The following is a 25,218-nucleotide window of genomic DNA, read 5'->3' as shown; positions in this document are numbered from 1 at the left end:
ATTAATCCAAACATATTCGGAACACAGAAAAGATTGTTTGAGTATGATTCTAAAAAAATTAAGTGATGGTACTACGGATGAAATGGTCCATTTTCTTTTCCCCTGCCCCTTTTCCTCTCTCTCATTTTGGGCACCTTCACTGATCAGGTTATTAAGGTAAAGCATAATACTCTTGGACATACCTCCAGGCCTTTCATGTTCTCCGTCTGTATGTAAGAGCATTGAAATAGGCATTCCTACATTCTTAGATCTTCCAGCTACAACAACATTTTTTCCAAACGTTTGTATTCCTTACAGGGGAAAAACAAAATAAAAAATAATTCAGCTAGTCTAAAAGACCCAAAAAAACCTCACCACTTGAACTTGAATATATTTTTTCCTATTTTAGTTTTAAAATAGGTGTTTTCATAATAGGGAATTTTTGCCCTCAATTTTATATTTTTCTGCAGAACTTATCCAATTTATCAATTAAATTATCTTTCATTACTTAAAATTGAGGTTCATATAAACTCTAGTACAGGTAGTTGCATATGACATTACAAAAATATGCAAAAGATATTGGTGACCATGAAATTACATCATGAAAGATCAATACATTGTTTTGACTATTCTCGCCGTGCTCAATTTATTGTACATCTACTGGCTTTAAATATCTTATTCTATCTGCAGAATACTGCTCCATCCATCTTACTATTCTTTAAATATTCTTTTAATCCTTTCTTCTCCATTCAGTCCAGTACTGTAACATAAAAAATAATATGAAGCAGTACATGTTTGCTGCCAAGTTTTGAAATGCCAAACCAACTTTTGACAGCAGTAGTCTCTTCAGAGACTGCACTACTTCAATGCAGAGAGAACACTTCTTTCATTTCAATTTATTCAACTAGTTAAATTCAAGGATGAGTTCACTGAAAGTTAAAACATCAATTGGGAGTTGAAAAAGAAGGAAAACTTCTTTTCCTCTTCTGATCTAGGAATAAAAACTTGGTGAAAGTGCATGGGATCTACTAGTTCTAAAATCTGGAAGCACATGGTGACCAGAAGTAATCTGTTCAATTCACTAAACTACAGATAATATTTACTTTGTTTAATAAATCAGTTAGTTTATCACACGTTTTGAAAAACTTTTTTTTCTTATGCATCCAGCACATTTAAGGTAGCTTTATTTAAAAAAAAATAAATAAAAAATTCTGTTTTTGTTCATTTTTAATGTAATTTGAATTTCCATCCAAATAGAATTTGGCACAAATCACAAGTAAAAAATGAATCATCATCTAATAAATAAGAAAAGCATAATCCTTCATTTTCTAATATAATAAAATGTGTAAAAGTTAAGAATCTCAATGAATAGAAGTTAAGCTCAACTAATCGCTTAAACAAATGTATATAGTGCATCCTCCTGGTTAGCAAAAAGAAGGACCAAATTTAGTGAAAGGCTATATTTAGTAGCAATTCAACATGTTTTAAAGGTTACCAACAAATGAGAATCAGACTTCCTTCAGGAAATAGTTTATTTAAATCAAGCTTTCCTACTTACTGATTAAAATTGATTATTTAAATCGCTTTGATTTAAATCAATCCATCCTGCTGTATCCTATCATGTAAATATCTTTGTATATGCCTTCTTGCCAGCATTCATTTTTCTTCTCCAGAGCATTTCAATAGACATTTAGTTTCCTACCTGTTCTTTTTATAATTTCCCAAACAGCAGCAGCAGTGGCAGGTATTACAGAAGGTTGATCAAGACACAGTCGTCCAATGTTGATAATATGGAATCCATCCACATCCTTTTCAGGTGCAACAATATTGCAGACTGTTCGTTCATCTATATGATCTGGAAAATTGTTATTTAAAAATTATATTTCTTCTCAGCTGTCAGCAGAAGTGAGCACTCCCAGCCTGACTATTTTATTTTGAAGGAAAACCACATGTATTTTATTCAGTTCAACACTCTGTCAGGTCACCATTATTATTCACCATGACTAAACTGCCAGCCTGATCTGGGGGAAAAATCCTTGCTAACCCCACATATGGCAAGCAGTAGTTTAACTGAGATCTATTTCAAACAGATTTAATTAAATTATCACATCTTTTGTAATATAGACAAGCCCAGATACCTCGTGAGTTAAAATTTAAATCTGTTGTTAAAATATAGTGTTAATTGGTCTGTGTGAAAATCGTGTAGTGGTTTCAGTCCAGGTTCCAGTGGATTGATGTCTGCAACACTCAGAAACCACCACCATAAATGACACTCTAAACAGAATAGTGAAGGACCAAATGAGAAAGGAGAGTGAATTACCCTCTCGCTCTTGGGGTGTGTCTACACTACCCGCCAGATTGGTGGGCAGCGATCGATCCAGTGGGGATCGAGTTATCGCATCTAGTCTAGACGCGATAATCGACCCCCGAGCACTCTCCCATTGACTCCTGTACTCCAGCACCGTGAGAGGCGGAGGCAGAGTCGACGGGGGAGCGGCAGCAGTCGACTCACCACAGTAAGTCGATCTAAGTACATCGACTTCAGCTACATTATTCACGTAGCTGAAGTTGCATAACTTAGATCGATTCCCCTCCCCCCCCCCCCCCGGCTCCCAGTGTAGACCAGGGCTTAGGATATGTACACAACCACTTATCTCAGCAGATGTTGCTCAGGGGTGTGTAAAAAACACTTCCCTCAGTGGCATAAGTTACACTGACATAAGCGCTGGTGTGGACAGTGCTATGTTGGCGGGAGACACGCTCGTTGGGAGTGGTTTAATTATGTCAATGGGAGAGCACAGAGCAGCTACATGAGAGATCTTGTTGCAGCTGTGCTCTGTAAGCTGCCTAGTGTAGACAATGCCTTAGAGGTGGCCCCTCTAGATCAGTGCAGAGGCCTAAAGGCAGGGCTCTGCAAGAAAGAGGGGAGTTTACAAAGCCACTACTATAACTGTTCTGAGTATATAGAGAGGACTTCAATCCCCAGGCTTTGAGGTGGCACCTTTCACCAGTTCTAAATTCACAAGAAATACTTAATGAACAACTCTCACCTCCACTCTTGAATCTGTTAATATCGCTGCTGCTGCTGCTTTTCAGACAAAAACAAGGACTCTAGAGCTAAAAGCCAGCACACTCCAATCTATTCCCAGAGTCAATCATTAGTCAGTAAATCAGACTTTGTCGTCCTTACTTATGTTACACTGCCATCATGTGGCCAATTCATTTCACTGATTGAAAACAGCTGAAATTAATACTAGATAACAAAGTTTTACACTTAAAAAAAAAACAAAAAAACAAAAAAACCCAACACTTTCCAGCTACAGATCTCAAAACAACTTAAGAGATATTAAACCTCAAAACCCTTTGTGAAATATAGATTATTTATCCCCATTTTACAGATGGGGCAACTAAGGCACAGAGAGGTGTCCAAGGTCAAAGAGCAAGACTGGTGGCAAAGGTGGAAACCTGATCTGACTCGCAGTCCTGTGCTTTATTACTATTATTTGTATTACAGTAGACCTTAGACACCCCAGTCAGGGCCCAATTCTGCTAGTCACTGTACACATGTGTACCAAAAAGACAGTTTCTGCCCTTAAGAGCTCACAATCTAAGTGCATGATGAGACAGCAGGTGGACACAACAGAGGGGAACACAAGGCAACAGATTATGATCAGTTCAGTAAGCAGTAGTCGCAGCGCACCAACTGCCTAGTCATTGCTGAGTGTTTTGTAGGCATCACAGCATGGGTGGGCTTTTAGGAGAGACGTAAAGGAGGATAACATAAAGGCTTTGTGAATTTTTACACATAGCTCATTCCAAGCATAAGAGATAACTTGAGAAAAAGCATGAAGCTGTTTGAAGGAAAATTGGACTAATGGGTGATAAAGGTTAGCACTGTTGGCGGAACAGAGGTGAGGTTGACCACTTGATAGCATACAAGACGCGATAGGTAGGACTGAGATATGCCATAAAAAGGCCTTAAAAGTGAAGACAAACCATTTGTTTTATGTGGTGGAGAAGGGGGAACCAATGGAGGAATGCAAAAGGAAGTGACAGAGCAACAAGTCAAGAAAATTATCGTTGCGGCAGTGTTTTGAGTGTATTTAATGGGTGGTAGGCAAGGTGACTTTTATCAAGACTCGAAAGAAAGAGGTTGCAGTAGTCAAGTTGGGAGATGCGGAGAGCCTGGCACGAGAGTTTTAGCTGTGTTGACAGAGAAGAGAAGCTGAATCTTACGGTATGCCTACATTGTGAGCTAGCGGTGTGATACCCACCTCATATACATATACTTGCACTAGCTCTCTTTGCGCTAGCATGCTAAAAACAGTAGAACAGGCATGGTAACATGGACAGTGGCAAGTGGTGGCACAGGCTAGCTGCCCGGAATACGTACCCACAGGATTCAGGCGAATTTGTATTCCGGGCAGCTAGTGGCTACATTACTATTTTTAGTGCGTTAGCTCGAAAAGAGCTAGCACAAGTATGCGTACAGAAGCTGCGTATCACACCCCTCGCTCGTAGTGTAGACATATCTTTAGAGACATTGTCCAGAAAGAAGCAGCAAGATTTAAATGTAGCCTGGATGTGTGGATCTAGAAAGAGGGCAGAGTCAAAAGAAGATGCCAGGATAAAGTGACAAGGAGGACTACAGTATTGTCCTTGGTGACAGAGAGATGTTGGGATGTAGAAGAGTAGTTTGGGAGGATGTCTACACTGTAGACCTTACAGCCGCTGTATGGTCTCCTGTGTAGCAGCTCTATGCCGGCAGGAGAGAGCTCTCCTGTCGGCATAATTAAACCACCCCTAACGAGGGCAGTAGCTAGGTCAGCGGAAGAGTCGGTCAGGGTGTGCTTTTTTCATACCCCTCACCGACAAAAGTTTTGTTGACAAAAGTACTAGTGTAGACATAGCCCTAAGAAGCTTGCTTTAGCCATGATACCATGTTTCCGCTGGAAAAAAAATTAAATCTCTCACTTCTATTCTAGCTACTATTTTATCAAATGATGTTTTTCTTTGGAAGCTATACAATAGCTGTAATTAGTTATTGATTTGTTAATTAGTTGGATACTGGTTTGTTTTCACATGGGGAAAAAAACATGCAGAAAATGCTGTCCAAAGCCTATGATTAGCAGGTCTGAAGGGGTCACCTTTAATGAAAAACCTTATTAGCAGAACAAGTAATCTAAAAACAGAACAAAACAAAACAAAACCCCACTTGCATATCCCATGAAAATGATAAAGTTGGCCATGGTCAAGTAGAAAACAGAAAGATGTTTGATGCAATGCAATCAATACAAAATTTTCTGGGATGCTAATTAAGAAACAGCAAGTACTTTATTTAAAATGTTTGTGCTTTGCGATGGAGGGGAATACACAGCAGCTGCCAAATGCCAGTATGACACACAGCACCCCAAAATGAATAGGGGGGGACCAGGACCCTACCTCTCCCCCACACACTGGGACTCAAGCAAAGGATTGTGTCTAAAAGATAAAGGCCTAAAATGGTTAAATCTCTTGACATTTGTACTACCAGACTGCATCTACACCATAGTATCCCTGGGAGCGCACTGAGCTATATAAACATGGACATCTCATATGCTTGTCCCACTCTGCACATGCATCCATCTGAGAGCCACCTATGAAGGGACCCCTCCATGCACACCTATACCGGGGTCACATTAACCAATGCTTTCTGGAGCTCCACTTGTGCAACTTAACAGGTAATTGAAGCAAATCATTAAGTAGTTCAAAGTACTTCTATCTATTTACTACTTGTACAATTAGGATTTCCCTGGGGTCAGAAACAGTGAAGCAGTTAGCAAAGCAATCACATCTTATATTTCTAATGGCCCATTTTTATAATTACCGTCCCTCATATAGGTGTGTGTGTTACATAATTAGTTTTTATTATAACAATTATATTTTAATATTATAAAGTATTTTCCATGATACATATTTAATTACTATATTGTGTCTGTGCAGTGTTCCAATACCTTTGGAAAAGAAAGAGATTGCAGAATATAAAAACACCAAAGAAAAAGCAGGTTCTGTCCTTCCAACAGTTACAGTTTAATAAATAAATAAATAAATAAGAGGCTCTTTGTGGCTGACCATCCGTTGTTAATTCATTCTAGAGAAGCTACATAGACCTAGCATTCCCAGATCTCAAAGCAAAGACAGCTCTCATTTCGTGTGCGTGTGTGCATGTGTATGAAAATACCATAGGAACAGATTCTCTACCAGACAAGGAAAGAGATGCAACTGAATCTCTTAGCAGTGTAAGGAAGAATATTGCCTCATCTTTGAGAACACCCAAAAGAACCAAATTACCTTGGGAAAAGGCTAGTGTTTATTTTTTAAAAATGAATTGCATACTTAATGCAAAAACACAGTGCTCAAATACAGAAGGGGGGACAACTGGCTTGACAACAGCACTGCTGATAAGGATCTGGGAGTTGTGGTGGACCACAAGCTCAACATGAGTCAGCAATGCGATGCTGTTGCAAAAAAGAAAAGCAAATGCAATTTTAAGTTGCATTAACATAGGCATAGCATGCAAGTCACAGAGGTGATAATACTGCTCTACTCAGCGGTGGTTAGGCTCAGCTGGAGTACTGTGTCCAATTCTGGTCACCAGTATATAAAATCATAGAAGATGAGGTCTCTTCCAACCCTAAGGAGGTCATCTAGTCCAACTTCCTGCTCAAAGCAGGACCAATTCCCAACTAAATCATCTCACCCAGGGCTTTGTCAAGCCAGGCCTTAAAAACCTCTAAGGATGGAGATTCCACCACCTCTGCAGAGAAACTGGAAAGAATCCAGAGGTGAGTGTCAAAGATGATCAAAGGGATGGAATGCAAGCCATACGAATAGGGTCCTACCAAATTCACGGTCCATTTTGGTCAATTACATGGTCATAAGATTTTAAAAATCGTAAATTTCCTGAGTAGAAATCTACTCTTTAAATCTGAAATGTCATGGTGTTGTAATTGTAGGGGTCCTGACCCAAAAAGGAGTTGGGGGGGTGCTTTGCAAGATTACTGTTGGGGGGCTTGAGATACTGCTACCCTTACTTCTTTGCTGCTGCTGGCAGCAGCACTGCTTTCAGAGCTGGGCAGCTGGAGACCAGTGGCTGCTAGCCAGGAGCCCAGCTCTGAAGGCAGAGCCACTGCCAGCAGCAGCACAGAAGTAAGGTTTGCTGGGCCCTCAGTCAGCAGCCGCCACTCTCTGGCCGCCCAGGTCTGAAGGCAGCAGCGCAGAAGTAAGGATGGCATGGTATGGTATTGCCACGCTTACTTCTGTGCTGCTGCTGTCGGGGCACTGCCTTCAGACCTGGGTGCCTGGCCAACAGCTGCCGCTCTCCAGCTGCCCAGCTTTGAAGGCAGCGTAAAAGTAAGAGTGGCAATACCACAATCCCCCTAAAATAACCTTGTGACACCCCCCCCCGCAGCTCCCTTTTGGGTCAGGACCCCCAATTTGAGAAATGCTGGTCTCCCCTGTGAAATCTGTATAGTATAGGGTAAAAGCACACAAAAAGGCCAGATTTCATGGTCTGTGATGCATTTTTCATGGCCACGAATTTGGTAGGGCCCTACATATAAACAGAGGCTGTAGGAACTGGGTATGTTTACTTTGGAAAAGAGGAGATTGAGGGGGAACATGATAGTGGTCTTCAAATACTTGAAAGCCTGCCATAAAATAGATGGAGAAAAGTTATTTTCTCTTGCCACAGGGCGCAGGACAAAAGGCAATGGGTTCAAACTACAGCGTAGCAGATTTAGATTAAATCTCAGGAAAAACTTCCTAACTGTAAGAACAGGAGGACAATGGGACAGACGCCTAGGGAGGTTGTGGAAGCTCCTTCAGTGGAGATTTTCAAAAGGAGGCTGGAGCCATCTGTCTTGGATGGCTTTGGAACAACAAATCCTGCATCTTGGCAGGTGGTTAACCTAGATGAACCTCGTGGTCTCTTCTAACCCTATGATTCTATTCTGGGGAAAAATCTGGAACTGGGAGTGTGTTGGGATCACCCAGTGGGGATTTTGAAGGCTGGTAAGAGACAAGGTGTGGCTGGCTGGCTGCAGCACACAGAGACACATAGCTGGGAGTGACTTACATGCTGGAGGCTGTTTGTGAGCAGTCCAAGCTGGTGGCTTCAGTAGCAAAGCATTGGAAAGGGCATCCCAGGTTACAGGGCGGAGTGACGCAGCTACTCATTAGTCTGGACTGTACCCAGGTATGTCACAGCTTCCCCAGGCAGTGAGTATAGCCCCACCCCCCTCACACACAACACAAGGGAGTGGGAGAACGTCTGGCCAGTTTATAAAGAGAGACTGACTTATAGAGTAACTCCTGTCCACCTTTGAGAAAATATGTGAGATGCACAATATTCCAGGGCATAAACTGATACCTATCCTCTTAATCAGATTAACAGGGAAATTTGTGCATTTGATAAGAAACCTCGGCTTCAATAAGAATAATCTCCAGTGTTTCATTTGTGAGATACAGGACAAAATAAGGAATCAATATTAAATAATGGGTATAAGCATCATGCAGCAGACTCATTATAATCAGCAGTTTCCTCTGACGAGCTTTTTATACCAATGGGGTGCAGCTTGTATACACAAGTTGTTTACAGTTTTGCTCTTAAAACTGTCCAAATGTAAAGCATATAATAAAATTGCATTACTTACCGGGAAGAGGTAGCTGGACTAATATACCATTAACTCTTGAATCATGGTTTAATTTGGCAGTCAGATCTAGAAGTTCTTCCTGAGAAATATCTTTAGGCTTCAATATTATCTCACTACAAATGCCTGATAAAAAAGCAAAGCAAAAGACATTTGCATAGTGCAAGCTTTTTCTAAGGTGAGCGGAGACATTTTTGGCGAGGTTTTTTTTAGAAGTGCCCAGCACTCGCCCAACTCTGCTCCCGTTGACTGTCTTCAATGAGCACTTATGAAACTCTCACCTTTTCTGTTTAATTTGAATAGTATGCATATATAATTCATGTGTAATCTTATAAAGAAATTCATAGGAAGTTAAATGTCTTAATTCAGTAGGTCTAACAATATTAAAAACAGATTTATGTATGTTTGGAAAATCCTCATCAAATAATTTGTCAAGCAACATCATAGAATTGTAGTTGTCTTGATATCAAAGTGATTCAGATTTCCATTTAGACTGTGGTGTTAAGTCAGGAGGGCTGCTTATTCTTCCAATGTAGTCATCATTAAATGCATTTTTCCTGCAGGATTTTAGAGGAAACATTTATAATAATAAAAGCAATTCTTCTATTGATGAGACAATATAACAGAATTCTAATTTCATTTTATATACCAAGTTCTCCATCTTCCCTATGAATTGAAATAATAAAGTTATAGGGGGAAAATAAAGATTTTTGCAACATCCTATGACATTCCTGAGCAGTTCAATTTTTTTGTTTTGTTTTTAACTGAATATCAAACCTAGTGCATGAAAACAATATAATTTAATCTAAAAATATATAAAACCAACTGACTATTACTGGGTCAATTCATTCTTTTCACTACTACAGGTAATAAAGTATAAGACAAGGATTTTTGTTTGAAGCCGGTATTCTTAAGGACATCTAAAAGAAACACCCACACCCTATCTGTTTTATATTCTTATACCACACTCATCACCCTGGTGTCAGAGCATCCTGTCCCATACTATAATCTACAACCCTTTCCAAGCAGGGTAAAGATGTGAAAACTGAAGATGATGAAAATAGGGGTAAAAAGCAAGACTGTAACAGGATGGTCTGCCCCCTTTAAGGTAGTGTGGACACAGAGCCAGCTAGCGCTGTTAAATTAATTATATATCAGTGTTTCTCCTGTTATTCCTTTCTTCACTGCTACTGAATTTTCACTGCAATCAAAAGACTGATGTAAGATAAGAGGTGAAATTCTGCCTCTATAGAAGTAGTGTGTCTATTAGGTAGAATGAAAATAATATTGTAGCTGAGCAACTGGCTGCATTACATATATTTGCTAGGAATTACAGTTTTCTTTATGCCGAGATGTAGATGTACTTCTTGTAGTCACCCTGTAAACGAAGGGTGCAAAAACTGATTTTAACCTATTTTGTTAGGGAAGACCTGGATCCTTTTTCTCCCTCATTTTTCAGGGAGATGGTCTAGTCTAGATGACCTTATACGCTTCATTTTTGCTTGAGGGGGAAAAGCTGTGATTGTTTTTGGTGAGGTTCTTTGTGGTTTTCATGTAATTTCTTATTGTTTTAATGATGCTATTTGAACCAAAGAAAGAATGTGCTTTGTCTTATGAAAATAGATACCCTCTCTAAGCAAGAACCCTGAGCCCGCTCTAAGAAATACTGAAAGACATGTTCGTCAGGAAGTTTGGGCAACTTAATCCTAGCCAGCGATATTATTGCTATAAATGATACTTGGTAGAAGCTATTAAAGGGGATTGATTCGAGAAAGATATCCATAGCTAACAGCATGCATTTTTAAAATGGTATCTAAAGTTAAGCAACTAAATCCTTATTTCATCATATAAATAAGTGGACTGACTTTCAGAAGTGAATGAGAACTGAGCACACTTAGAACCAGGGCCGGCTCCAGGGTTTTGGCCGCCCCAAGCAGCCCAAAAAAAAAAAAAAAAAAAAAAAAGCCGCGATCACGATCTGCGGCGGCAATTCGGCGGGAGGTCCTTTGCTCCCAGTGGGAGTGAGGGACCGTCCGCCGAATTGCTGCCGAATACCTGGACATGCCGCCCCTCTCCGGAGCGGCCGCCCCAAGCACCTGCTTGCCAGGCTGGTGCCGGCCCTGCTTAGAACTTACATTTGAAGAACTGAAGCTAGGCCTTTAGCATGGTGAATCCCACTGAGATATAATCAACCTCGGAGATGGAATTGTAAGCAGAAGCTTTTCAGAATTTTGATAGTGCAAAAGAGTTAGATGAGTTATGGGGAGTAGTGGTGAGGCAGTGTGGTCTGCTGATTGGGCACTCAATTGCAGAATCTATGAGCTATTTACAGGTTTCAGAGTAGCAGCCGTGTTAGTCTGTATCCGCAAAAAGAACAGGAGTACTCGTGGCACCTTAGAGACTACCAAATTTATTTGAGCATAAGCTTTCGTGGGCTACAGCCCACTTCATCAGATGCATAGAATGGACCATATAGTAAGAAGATATATCTACATACAGAGAACATGAAAAGGTGGAAGTAGCCATACCAACTCTAAGCGGCTATTCTTAATGCTGAGACTGCTGCTTTTTGGATTTAGAGGTGTAACGCTGTTGCTTTTATTTATGAATCCAGAAAGAAGGTATTCAGCGGCAAAAGGAATTCCACAAGGTACTGTGGCTATAACTTTATATAATGCCTTACAATCATGATATGAAATTTTCCTACAAAACGTAGCTACTTCTTTTGAGACATGTCAATTCACAAGCTCGGTTCCTTCAAATTCTAGGATATTAGAATTTGTTTCTAGAGATTCAGGTGGCTGTACTAGTTATAGAGAAAGATTAATTCAGATTGGAAAAGTAATCTCTTAAATTTATCTAAAAGTTTAAAATAAGTTATCCTGGGGTGGCTTGTGGGAAGGACCAAAAACTGGAGTGACTTCCACTTGATTACCCTTAATCATCGGTCTTTCCAGAGCAGGCAAATATTGCGTATTGCCATAAAGTACCATACAAAGAGTTGAGAAGCCATAAGCATTTTTCCCGCTGTGGTTTCCCTTAGTTTCTGATTTCTGAGGGAAAGCATGCAAATAATTTATTCAAAAACATTTAAAGTGTAAAAAATTACTTCACTGAACTCCAACACCACTCTCATGCCTAATATTAATATAATATGAAAATACACCTCTACCCCGATAGGACACAACCCAGTAGAACATGAATTCGGATATAACCCGATAAAGCAGCGGCTGGAGCACCAGGCCCTTTAAATCACCGCTGGGGAAGCCGGTCCAGTCCAGCACGGTGTACCGGCTCTTGCCGGTACACCGTACCGGACCAAATCCGATATAACGTGGTCTCACCTATAAGGCGGTGAGATTTTTTGGCTCCCAAGGACTGCGTTATATCGGGGTAGAGGTGTAGTTCTTCGTTTGTTTGCCTCTTGACTACATTCCTGCAGTATGACAATACAATATTGTCCATAGTATGTAAATCAGGGGTATTCAAAAAGGGAAATGACGCAAAATGAAACCAAGATATTGGTCATTTTGAACAAGAACAAATTTCATGCTTAATATGCAGACATTTGTTCTTACTCATCACATACCTACAGCAGCAGCTGCCTTCATCTTATTTCTTACATATGTATGACTGGCTGGGTTGTCTCCTACTAAAATGACAGTGAGATGAGGTCTCTTGTTCCCAAGGGACATCCATGATTCTACATCCCTCTGGACTTCTTTATAGACTTGTTTAGCAAGCTGAGTCCCTGAGATAATGGTTGCTTCATCACTATAAAAACAAAGATACAAATTCAAGCATTAAAAACCTACCATCTTAAGTAAAAAATTTCACAATCAAAATATCTAAAATACTCAGATCTCCTGTATTATATATTTACAAATGTTGAGGCCAATGGAGATCGACCTGCTGTTTGAATGATGTATAAATGATAGTATGAAGTTCCAGTGTGGCATGCCAGCTGCTTGCTAAACCATAAAGAAGTGGAAGGTCCTGCGTCCAGAGAACCCCCACACATACCAAAGAGCAGCTCAGACACCTGTGTGGCACTGTTGCCCCACTTTCCTCAGACACACAGCTGGCTGCATTATTTTAATGCCCAGAAGCCCATGTATTGGGGACAGAGTCTGGGGATAAAGTCCAAGGGAATCCGATTGGAGATATCCGCCCTTAAAACCTTCTTGTAGCTCTCCCCCCTACACACACAAAGTAGGGGATACTGCTGCCCCACACTTAGTTCAAGGCTATAATTGTCCTGTTATTTACAATATAATCCCTTTTATCATATCTAGGTGGTGCCATTTCTTTGCTTTCCCAGGGCCTAGTTGAGATAAGGCGTTTGGTGAGAACAAGCTGGTGGAAGCTCAGTCTAGATCAGGGATCGGCAACCTTTGGCACGCGGCCCGCCAGGGTAAGCCCCCTGGCGAGACAGGACGGTTTGTTTACCTGCAGTGTCCACAGGTTCGGCCGATCGCGGCTCCCACTGGCCGCGGTTCGCCGCTCCAGACCAATGGGGGCTATGGGAAGGGGCGGCCAGCACATCCGTTGGCCCGCGCCACTTCCCGCAGCCCCCATTGGTCTGGAGCGGCAAACCGCAGCCAGTGGGAGCCGCGATCAGCCAAATCTGCAGACGTGGCAGGTAAACAAACCAGCCCAGCTTGCCAGGGGGCTTACATGCCAAAGGTCGAACTCTGATCTAGATAAAAGCAGGGATGTTATTTCATAGGGTGAAGCAACTCAAGGAACTAAAATCCGACAGGGATTGGGAATGCTCCACTTACAAGAACAATTAGTTCACCAGTTTCTCCAAATTTATAAAGGTAAACATTGTTGATGCAAGATGAGAAGAATTTTAAAAAATAAAAAATAAAGCTAGGTCACAGAGCAGTTGGAGTAGATAGTTCTAAAGTCTCTCCTAAACAGATAAGGCCTTGTCTACACTACAAAGTTTTGTCGACAAAAGTGATGTCGACACTCAAAAATTGACATAATAAAAATAGGAAAGTCATGTTCACACTCGCTCCCTCTGTCGGCAGAGCACATCCACAGTGGGGGCACTATCATCGACACTGTGAGCAATGCATTGTGGGTACCTATCCTACAGTCCAGCTCAACACTTTCTGTTGCTAGGTGTTGTGGGATGGCAGAGCGGATTGCGGCACATCTTGGGACTGGGCTCAATGACCCGTAGTGCATTGCTTTCTGTCCCAGCACTTCATGGGCTTCCAGCTTTCTTTCACAGCATTTTTGCAATGGCCCTTCTTTGCTGTGCACCCTGGCAGCTTTGTGAGAAGGGATGGATCCCGTCCTGCTCTCCTATGCTCTGTTAACTGCCATGAAGACATCACGGATGGCAGTGCAGTTAATTGTGAAGTTCCTAACTGAAGAAGACTCACAGACACTTGACATGCTGCGCGATATGGATAGGAGCAACTTTAGATTGCTTTTGGCACTCACAGAACAGCTGCATAGGGTAGACTGTTGCTTTTTAGCTTGAGAAACAAGCACTGAATGATGGGATCGTATCGTCATGCAGATGTGGGATCATGAGCAGTGGCTACAGAACTTTCGGATGCAGAAAGCCACCTTCCTGGAATTGTGTGCAGAGCTTGTCCAAGCACTTCGGTGCAATGACATCAGAATGAGAGCTAACCTATCGGTAGAAAAACATGTGGCAATCGCTGTGTGGAAGCTACGGGATGGTCGCGAATCAGTGTGGAGTGGGGAAGTTGACCATTGGGACTGCATTAATGCAAATGCGTAGGGCAATAAATCACATCTTACTATGAAGGACCGTGACTCTGGGAAATGTGTGTGAAATAATGGACAACTTTGCAGAAATGGGTTTCCCTAACTGTGGAGGGGCGATAGATGGCACACATACACCTCTACCTCAATAGAGCGCTGTCCTTGGGAGCCAAAAAGTCTTATCGCGTTATAGGTGAAACCGTGTTATATTGAACTTGCTTTGATCCACCGGAGTGCCCCCCCACCCCTGAGCACTGCTTTACCGCGTTATATCAGGTGGCGTTATATCGAGGTAGCGGTGTATTCCAAATTTGGCACCAGACCACCTTGTGATGGAGTACATCAAAAGGAAGGGGTACTTCTCCATGGCATTGCAGGTGCTTGTGGATCACTGTGGGTGTTTCACTGACATCAACACAGGGTGGTCCGGGAAGGTGCATGATGCACGCATCTTCAGGAACACCAGCCTGTACAGAAAGCAACAAGCGGGGACTTTCTTTCCAAACCAGATTACAGTGGGGGTTGTTGAAATGCCCATAGTGATCCTGGGAGACCTGGCGTACCCCTTACAGCCGTGGCTCATGAAACCTTACACAGGACACCTGGACAGCAGTAAGGAGTGGTTCAACAACAGGTTGAGTAGGTGCCGGATGACAGTTGAATGTGCCTTTGGCAGATTAAAGGTGCACTGGCGATGCCTTTATGGCAGGTAAGACCTCAATGAGGATAATATTCCCATGGTCATAGCAGCGTGCTGTCCTTGCATAATTTCTGTGACGCTAAGGGTGAAAGGTTTGCTCAGGGGTGGAGTGTTGAGGCAGACCGCTTGGCTGCTGATTTTGAGCAGCCAGATACCAGGACTATCAGAGGAGCCCAGAGGGGCAATTCAAATCAGGGAGGCTTTGAGGCAACACTTTGAAAATGAGAACCAGTGATGTATATCTCGGTGATTGGTGCTTCAATGTTACATTACACATAGTTTTCCTAGGAAGCAATGTATTTGGGGCCCTACATTCCAATAAGCACATGATTAACATGCCTGTGCATGTATTGGTAGTGCCTGCTATCTCAATTTGTAGGAAACAAATAAAGATGAGTTACCATTCAAAAATTTTGCTTTTATTGTACAAGAAACAACACACACCAACATACAGAGATGGTTGGTGGGAAAGGAGATACCAAGGAAGGGCAGATTTTCACAGCTGTGTGCAAGTCCAGCTACCATTTTGAAAGTTGTCCGAGGGGGTGGAGTGAAGGGGAAACCGAGAAGTCCCGGAAAGCGGAAAGGACTGTGTGGGTGGAGTTGGGGGGCGGGCATGGAAAAGAGTTCTGAATGTGCTGCAGGGGAGGGCGGGCTCAGATCTGCTCAGTCTGCAGCATTATTAAGGACTTCAGCATCTGCATTTGCTCCTCCATTACTTTAATCATCCACTTAGTTCCATCCTTAAACTCCTGATTCTCTTTTCTGTCCTGCTGTTTGGCTTCCCAGCACTCCTTGCATTCCCTTTTCTCTGCATTGGAGCAGTGCAGTACCTCCTGGAACATGTCTTATTTGCTGTGTCTTGGGCGCTTTCTTATCTGGCAGAGACGCTCCGCCGGGGTGCGTGGGGTGTTCCTGAAGGCCACATCTGCCGAAGCACAAGGGACAATGCATAGACGTGGGATTGTTAAATTCACACTCATGCATTGAAAAATTTCAGTTAAATACACTTTTTGCGACATAACAATCACTTTCTCATTGACCCTTGGCAGGCACAAATCTCTGCGAACACCCAAAGCATGGTGAGTGTTGGTGGGGTTGGGGAAAGCGCTCCACATGGGGAAAAGAGCACACACTCTGCAAGGGTTGTGGTGCAACCTACTAGGGAAAGAATTCTAAAATTCTCCCACACTTCTCCACAGACAGGGGTCATTGTAGCAGCTCTCTCACTGCTAAGGGTAAGCAAGGAAATGAGGGTACATCTATTCCATGCTCGTGGCTTCCACCCTACTCCCTACACTGCTCGCCTATGTTCCACTTTGGTCCCTGCACAAGTGATTGCCAAATGGCACGGGAAAGTTTCCTACAATGGGGGAAAGGAACAAAGCTGCTCTGCCACGGAACTTTCGGCAGAGGATTGCCAAGTACCTCCAGGAAACTTTCCTGGAGATCTCTCTGGAGGATTCCTGTGAGATCACGGCATGCATCAACACTCTATTCCGCCGTAATGATTAGCTACACAGGGAAATGTCCAGCATCCAGAAACACAGACAGCCTCCCACATTTCTATACCCTGAACCCACCTCTGCACTACACAAATCACAGCCATCTCCTCTCCTGCTTCTTGCTCACCAGAGAGCAACTGCTGAGACTGGCTAGACACCTCTGGAGTGGAGAACAGTTCCTGGCTGCCTGCCGCACCGGGAGCTCCACATTGTCATCTAACTCCATCTCTTCATCAATAACTTCGTCCTCCGGGTTAGGTCCTCTTTCCGCCACCTCCAGGCCTGCTGAAGTATCTACAGGGATCTTGGCAGTGGAGGTGGGGTTGCCCCCAAGGATAGCATCCAGATCCTTATAGAACCGGCAGGTCTTAGGTGAAGCACCGGAGTGATGGTTTGCTTCCCTCACCTTATGGTACACCTGCCTCAACTCCCTTATCTTCGCTCTGCACTGCAGTGTTCCTGATCATGGCCCTTTTTTCACAAGCCTCAAGAAATGTGCCCGTAGGTATCCCAATTCCTATGGCTCAAGCGCAGCTGTGACTGCACAGCCTCCTCGCCACATATCCTGATCAGATCCAACAGCTCCACAGTGGTCCAAGCGGGAGAGTGTTTGGTGTGATAACCTGACATGGTTACCTGGGAAGATGCAGTGAGACCTCTCCATGCTGAGCCAGCTCGAAATAGAATTTCAAAAATTCCTGGGGCTTCTAAGGGGGAGTGACAGATGGTTGTTTACCTGGCTGCAGGACAGTGGAGTTCAAGCTGATGACCAAAGTAGTCATGATGGGCATTGTGGGACACCTCCTGGAGGCCAATTAAAGTGACGAAATCAAGCATGGTGTCTACACTGGCACTTTGTCAAGAAAAATTGAGAGGAAAAAGACATACGTCTCTCATTGGGGTGGTTGTATTTGGTCTCCAAAACCGGGCATTTTTCCCGACAAAAGTCGCATCGCAGCGTGTATGCATTCACTGTTTTGGTGACAAAAGGCAGTTTTTGGTCGACAAAACATAGTAGCGTAGACAAGGCCTAAGACTCAGAGGCAGAGTAAGTGGGTTCTAAATACTGTATTTTTAGTAGCCAGCATGCTATATATTGTTAGAGATAAAGACCGAAGAAACTGAGAATTTTTGTACCATTTCACAGCTTCACTCTCTCTCTTTCACACATCCAACAACTAGAAGTCAGACAACTTCTATAACTATGAATAACATTTTAAAAAATAAAATCTCTCTCTCTTAGAAGGGGGTTAAACACTTTCAAAGCTGAAGTAAAGTATTACAGTTCATAAAGACAGCAACTCCCCAACCTTTAAAGCTCAATCCTGTACATTTTATATAGCCAAAACTCTCATTGATTTCAAAAGGTACATGAGGAAAATGGGATCTGCATTTTATAAGCAGGAGCAACATTAAAAACGTGTCCATCATGCCATTCAGTTGTCCCCGATTGTAATAGAAATGCTTCATTTTATATACAATATTGCCTGTCCTACAATTACCTTGTAGTAAATTAGTCATCAAAATTGTCAGATCACGAAGATGAGGTTATAGATAATATTAGCAATTCTAGAGAGGTCAGTCCCACATTGTTTAAGTATCTAGTCATCTTACTTTGTTCTTTTCCTTATTTAGGGTCTTTCTTCTACAGTGTTTCACATTTGGGCCAGCTGGTTACAGGTTACATTATCCAGATCAGGCACTTGTTAATCTTTTATGTTTATACTCCAGCCTATTGCTTTTTCACAGAAAAGCTAAAGTGTGTGACTTTCAGATATTAGACGATTCATTTTTGCTGTGCCAGGCAATGCAACCTTTAAATATATAAAGCAATAAAATTGTTAATCAAAGAGAAAATTTGAGTCATTTATCTGGTTTGGAACAAGATGTTCTGCATGACCCAATCAATCCAAGACCACCTTTATATGTAAAAATGAAACAAAAATCTAAAATTATAACCTCTATTTTTGCTTAAGTTGCATCAGGCCAGGTCTGCCTTCCTAGCAAAATATCAAACTGTCCCCTCCTTACACCAATCTCTTCTTACAACCCTACTTTATTATTTCAGAAATCTGTGCATCCTCTTTAATATTAATGTGGGCTGTTGTCCGAATGGACCTCAGAACGAAAATTAACTGACCCAGACAGATACACGGGGCCAAACTAATCCACCAAATACAGAACTGCAGGGAAACACAACCCATATTTTTTTTCTAACTAAAGAATCTTTCACTCTTGTCAGGTTGCCACTGTAAAATTACTGTAGCTCTGAAAAAAAAGCCCAGACTCTTGGAACCAGTTTCAACCAAGAATTCCAAAATTCAACTTCCCACATCTCTGGGCAACAGAAATTATAGGAACTTTCATTCTCAAACTCTCTAAAATCTGCCACTATTCACTCCCCTTTAAATATATATATAGTCTTTAAGTAGTAAGTATATGTTGAACTGTACTTGAAAATAGGAGCATGGACTATGGAGTACAGCTTAATAGGCAGCCTGCTCGAAGCACCGCTAAGCAAGTGAGCAGCTGAATTCCTCACTAGCTGCAGTTTTTGAGTAAACTAACTTTTTCTCTCGGTCCTATTATAACTACCTTTAACCTTAACGGCCACTCTTATGCTGCTGATACTTAACTGAACTTATATTTCAGCTGCTTCTTTACCAACTCCTTTCTGTTGACTTTCTTGTCTCAAAGCGAGTTTGCAGCTCTCTCTCAACATCCCTCAGTTAACTGTCTGAAAATGGAAGTCATTCACTTGGACAAGGGCATCCTCAGGAGCAATTCCATCTTCTCCATCCAGATCTCCCATTTGACTCTCCTGTCTGTACCCACTCGGTTTTCCTTGACTGAGTTTTCCAGTCTCATCTGATATATGTAAATGTGCATATTAGCTCTGCGCCAACACTGCCTGCATACAATATAACCCTGGTTGGACTACCCCTCCTCTGAAGTTATGTGTTTATCTCCTCGAATATTTCAACTCCTTGTCTTTTCACACACTCCAAGGAAAATCAAGGAAGCCAAGCATGATAAATATATATATTTAATATTGTTTCTAGACAGGAATATTATATCTTTCTATATTAAATTATGTCTATTATGTCTGACTGCATTTGTATAGAGAACGTAAATCTTACTTTCAGAGGATTAAATAAGATATGTATGAAGTGCCAAGTACCAGTGGACATGTCTACTCTTCCTGCGAAACACAGAACTGCACAGTGGAGGATACCAGTGTTCTATTCTTACACACAGCATCAGAAGAACTGCTGGTGGTCCACATATCCATGACACAAGGATCAGAATCCTATAGGAAGCTTGCTCCCACTTTTCTAGATAGGAAGCAGGACTATGAGCAAGACACCCTCCCACTCACACATCTTGCTTTCTTCTTCTGAAAGAGAACTATAGTTTTGTGTCTATACATACGCACATGCACACTATGCAAGGGACCAAGCCCTGCTTTGAACCGAGTTCAATTTAGAATAAGTGAATTATACGTGAGTAACAAGAACAACTTTGTTTAGAAAGTATTTTTTACGAAAAGGTGTAATACTACCAACCCAGGAGGTATCCTTGAAAGGTCAGTATTTGGTATGAACAGCCTAGTGAGAACAAACTCAATTTATTCCACAGCAAAGCCACTAAAACGATAAATATGTATCAGCTTAAATGGAACCACTAATATACAGCTGCTGTTCTTTTCTTTTAATTCAAAAGCTGGCTTTAGCCGTTTTCTCCCACAATGTTTTGTACTGGGAAACACTATCCTTCCTTAACTGTGATACCAGAGATAGGAGACAGATGTAATTTCACGCTTCTCAGTTACATACATGCCCTTATTTACCCTTCCTGTGGTACTCTCTTGTCTTGCACGTTACATGCTTTGGCTATTACAATACTTTGGCTCTGATCTTTCCTTTTCTGCACTTGTTATGCCAATTAAATATTGAAAGTCACCTGTGTTGGGCAATACTGTACGTATTTAATCTGCTCTTTAAAACATATCATACTGTATATAAGTGAAATCATGTTATTCTCATTTAGCCTCCTAGTTTTCACTGTAATTGTATTATCAAAGGACTAATTTTCTTAATCCTACATATACAGTCTAACCTTCTAAAACGTCTAAGGGCAAGCTTGTACCCTTAAAGAGTAACACCAGCCCCATGGCATAGGTCTAAAAGAGCGGTCATAACTCAAGTCTGACCTTACACACAAAATAGTTAGGACTCTCTAACATTCATCAAGCTGAAATTGGTGGTATAAACTAATATGGTTTAGAGCGTGAAGTGCCAAATTAAAAATGTAACGGATCAATACAGTGCATTGACCTTGGTCAAGAACAAATGTTATGCCAATGTATTGTGGCTGAGAGGTAACATACATTTCTTAGAAGATATGATATACCTGTACCTACTTAGTGTCCCTTCTAAATATAATATAAAGCAAATCATATAAGCATAAGCCAGAGCTAATTGTAAATGGCAACAGCTCACAAAAGAATGTAGCTTTTTCAATGTATTTTAACAACCTAATGGAGGGTTGTTCCTACCTAGTGGTGTATTTTGCTGAAATCGTTGACATTCAAAATATCCATGTTTTAAGCAAGAAAGATAATCTTCAAGAAGACCTAAACACATTAAGGGAGCGAACTATCAAACAGCTGAGAGATTTTAATATGAGCAAATTTAAGAGCCGAGATGGATTGCTTAAAAACTACAATATGCAAGGTAGAATACTGGAATATCCTGGCAATGAAAGGAAGGTTTCAAGTTAGCACTGATATGAAAATGGACACAATTTGTTCAGTTAAAGCACAGAAGATCAAAAGGATTCCAGGCTACATCAGAAGATGTAAATAAACATAAGCAAAACAAGAAAAATTATACCATTGTAGAAGGCCATGGCAAAGCCCCTCTGAATACCATGCCCGGTTTCAGGCATATTACTTCCACAACTATGGCCTTGGCTACACTGGCGCTGTATAGCACTGCAACTTGCTGCGCTCAGGGGTGTAAAAACGCCCCCGCCCTGAGTGCAATGAGCATAGCGCTGTAAAGCATCAGTGTAATCAGAGCCTGCAGCGCTGCACACTCGCTCGCAGCGCTGCAAGCTATTCCCCTCGGAGAGGCGGAGTATATACAGCGCTGGCGGTGCGACTATACTCGCGCTTCATAGCGCTGCCGCGGCAGCACTGTGAAGTCCCGAGTGTAGCCAAGGCCTATGTAGAAATTCTGGAGAAAAGTCCAAAGAAGATGAAAACTCAAACAGTAGTGACGGCCTTATCTATGATAGGCTTCTATAAATTGAAGATAAGACCACTGGGGGAGAGAGATCTTATTGCGGTTTGTTTATGGAAATGGTCTTTACAACCCAAGAAGCATGGCACTGCAGATTCCCACGATATGGGGAAAGTAGAAATGTTAAAAAATATTTAATTTTGTATAGATGAAAAGCCCTTTTTCTTGTGAAGATAAACTTTAAAATGCAAATCAATGTAAAGGAATCATTAGGCCTTCGGGGAATGGAGCATTAAAGGCTATTTTCACACTTCGTATGTAAAAAGAGCCTGTTAAGTTGTAGGTATCACCTCCCTTCAAAAACAAACCTAATCTTGTTAAACCTTCCCCAAACCCTTAGGCCTTGGCTACACTTGCGAGTTACAGCGCTGTAACTCACTCCCCGTCCACACTGGCAAGGCATTTGCAGCGCTGTATCTCCGTGGTTGCAGCGCTGCATGTACTCCACCTCCCCGAGAGGAATAGCGAGTATTGCGCTGCCGCTGCAGCGCTGCGGCGCCAGTATGGCCACCCAATGCGCTGTGACTGGCCTCCAGAATTATTCGACAGTATCCCACAATGCCTGTTCTAGCCACTCTGGTCATCAGTTCAAACTCTACTGCCCTGGCCTCAGGTAACCAACCATGAGACCCACGCTTTACATTCCCCGGGAATTTTAAAAATCCCCTTCCTGTTTGCTCAGCCCGGCGTGGTGTGGAGTGCTATCAGTGAATCTTTCCAGGTGACCATGCCTCCACGCGCCAAGCGAGCCCCAGCATGGAGCAATGGGGAGTTGCTGGACCTCATCAGTGTTTGGGGGGAGGAAGCTGTCCAGTCCCAGCTGCGCTCCAGCCGTAGGAATTACGATACCTTCGGGAAGGTATCAAAGGACATGATGGAAAGGGGCCATGACCGGGACGCCCTGCAGCGCAGGATTAAAGTGAAGGAGCTGTGGAGTGTCTACCGCAAAGCCTGAGACGCAAACGGCCGCTCGGGTGCCCCCCCCCCCGTGACCTGCTGATTCTACAAAGAGCTGGATGCGATACTTGGCATTAACCCCACCTCCACTCTGAGCACCACCATGGACACTTCAGAGCCGGTGGCGGGGGAGCGGGGGAAGAGGAGAAGGAGGAGGAAAATGGGAGTGATGGTGGTGGGCCGGATGGAGACACCCTGGAATCCCTGGAGCCATGCAGCCAGGAGCTCTTCTCGAGCCAGGAGGAAGGTAGCCAATCGCAGCGGCCAGTACTTGGTGGAGGACAAACAGAAGAGCAGGTTCCCGCTAAGCAGGGTTTTTTTTCGGGAAGGAAATTTTCGCTGCGGACTCTTTGGGAGAGGAGGGTTAGGCATACGTGCCTAGATGCGGAATAATGCATTGATGTGGTTTATCACATCGCGGTAATCAGCCTCGGTAATCTCCTTGAATGTCTCATCCAGAACGTGAGCAATGCACTTGCGCAGGTTTATCGGGAGAGCCACAGTGGTCCTTGTCCCAGCCAGGCTAACGTGTCTGCGCCACTGTGCCGTGAGGGGCAGGGGGACCATTGCTGCCCACAGGCAAGCTACATATGGGCCAGGGCGGAAGCTGCATTGCAGTAGAAGACTCTCCCTTGCTTCCCAGGTCACCCTCAGCTATTATGTAGACCCTGTGTGTTTTCTACTCCTTAAGTGTGGGGGGAATCATTACTCTGTCTGGTATAAACAATGCTGCCTCTGGACCTAATATACCTGGATTTCAGTAAAGCGTTTGATACTGTACCCCATGAGGAATTATTGGTTAAACTGAAAAACATGGGGATCGATATGAAAATCCAGAAGTGGATAAGGAATTGGTTACTGGGGAGAATGCAGCGGGTTGTATTAAAGGGTGAACTGTCAGGTTGGAGGGAGGTTACTAGTGGAGTGCCTCAAGGTTCGGTTTTGGGACCCATTTTATTTAATCTATTTATAACTGACCTCGGAACCGATTGCAGGAGTGGGCTGATAAAATTTGCGGATGATACGAAGGTGGGAGGCGTTGTAAATTCGGAGGAGGACAGGGATATCCTGCAGGGAGACTTGAATGAGCTTGTGAATTGGAGTATCAGAAATAAGATGAAATTTAATAGTGAAAAGTGTAAGGTGATGCATTTGGGGATGACTAATAACAATTTTAGTTACAAGATGGGGACACATTGGTTAGAAGTTACGGAAGAGGAGAAGGACCTAGGGGTTCTTGTAGACCGCAGGATGACTATGAGTCGACAATGTGACGTGGCGGTGAAAAAAGCCAATGCTGTCTTGGGATGCATTAGGCGAGGTATATCTAGTAGGGATAAGGAGGTGCTGCTTCCGTTGTATAAGGCGCTGGTGAGACCTCATTTGGAGTACTGTGTGCAGTTCTGGTCTCCCATGTTTAAAAAAGATTAACTCAAACTGGAACGGGTGCAGAGAAGGGCCACTAGGATGATCAGAGGAATGGAAAAGCTGTCGTACGAAAGGAGACTAGAGGAGCTTGGGTTGTTTAGTCTGACAAAGCGAAGGCTGAGAGGGGATATGATTGCTATCTTTAAATATATTAGAGGGATTAATACAAGGGAGGGAGAAGAATTATTCCAGCTTAGTACTAACGTGGATACCAGAACGAATGGATATAAACTGGCTGTGGGGAAGTTCAGACTTGAAATTAGACGAAGGTTTCTGACCGTCAGAGGGGTGAAATATTGGAACGGCCTACCAAGGGAAACGGTGGGGGCGACGGACCTGTCTGGTTTTAAGATAAAGTTAGATAAGTTTATGGAGGGAATGGTTTAATGGTAAACCATAGTAGTCAAGGAAAGCCAAGCAATGGTGGGTAAATAGTATAATGGCTAACGGGGTCGGGCTGGAGACTCTTGCCTATATGCTCGGGGTCTTACTGATCGCCACATTTGGGGTCGGGAAGGAATTTTCCTCCAGGGCAGATAGGCGAAAAACCTCCAGAGGCTCAGCCATTCTCCGCAGCATGGGGCAGGGATCTCTAGCAGGAGGGTCTCTGCCGATTGAAGTCACTAAAAACAGGATTGGGGACTTCAACAGCAGAGTCCAGGGAAGGGGTAGGGACGGTTTTATGGCCTGCAGCATGCAGGGGGGTCAGACCAGATGATCATAATGGTCCCTTCTGACCTTAAAGTCTATGAGTCTATGAGTCTAAATGTTGCATTTTGCCTATACAACTGCATCAACCTTGAGACCTCAGCCGTCCTTCTTATCGCCTGCTCAGAGACTGCAAAGACTCAGGAAGAGACCGCGAAAAAGCAAAGAAGACATGCTGCAAGAAGTGATGCGGC

General features: G+C 42.8%; 1 protein-coding gene across 1 annotated transcript in view; it reads right to left on the bottom strand.

Annotated features, from left to right (window-relative positions):
• MTHFD2L (methylenetetrahydrofolate dehydrogenase (NADP+ dependent) 2 like) overlaps positions 1-25,218 on the bottom strand; it is a 64,644-nt gene that overhangs the window by 29,073 nt on the left and 10,353 nt on the right. The window contains exons 2-5 of the mRNA XM_054028790.1: positions 12,259-12,443; positions 8,673-8,795; positions 1,682-1,834; positions 183-290 (exon numbers count right to left, since the gene is read on the bottom strand). Coding sequence (XP_053884765.1) covers positions 183-290; positions 1,682-1,834; positions 8,673-8,795; positions 12,259-12,443 — 569 coding nt within the window. The remainder of the gene's footprint in view (positions 1-182; positions 291-1,681; positions 1,835-8,672; positions 8,796-12,258; positions 12,444-25,218) is intronic.

This window comes from Malaclemys terrapin, chromosome 5 (genome assembly GCF_027887155.1).
Source record: "Malaclemys terrapin pileata isolate rMalTer1 chromosome 5, rMalTer1.hap1, whole genome shotgun sequence".
In the NCBI taxonomy this organism is placed as follows: Eukaryota; Metazoa; Chordata; order Testudines; family Emydidae; genus Malaclemys; species Malaclemys terrapin.
The sequence above is the reverse complement of the archived record's forward strand: the minus strand, read 5'-3'. Positions and strand labels throughout refer to the sequence as shown.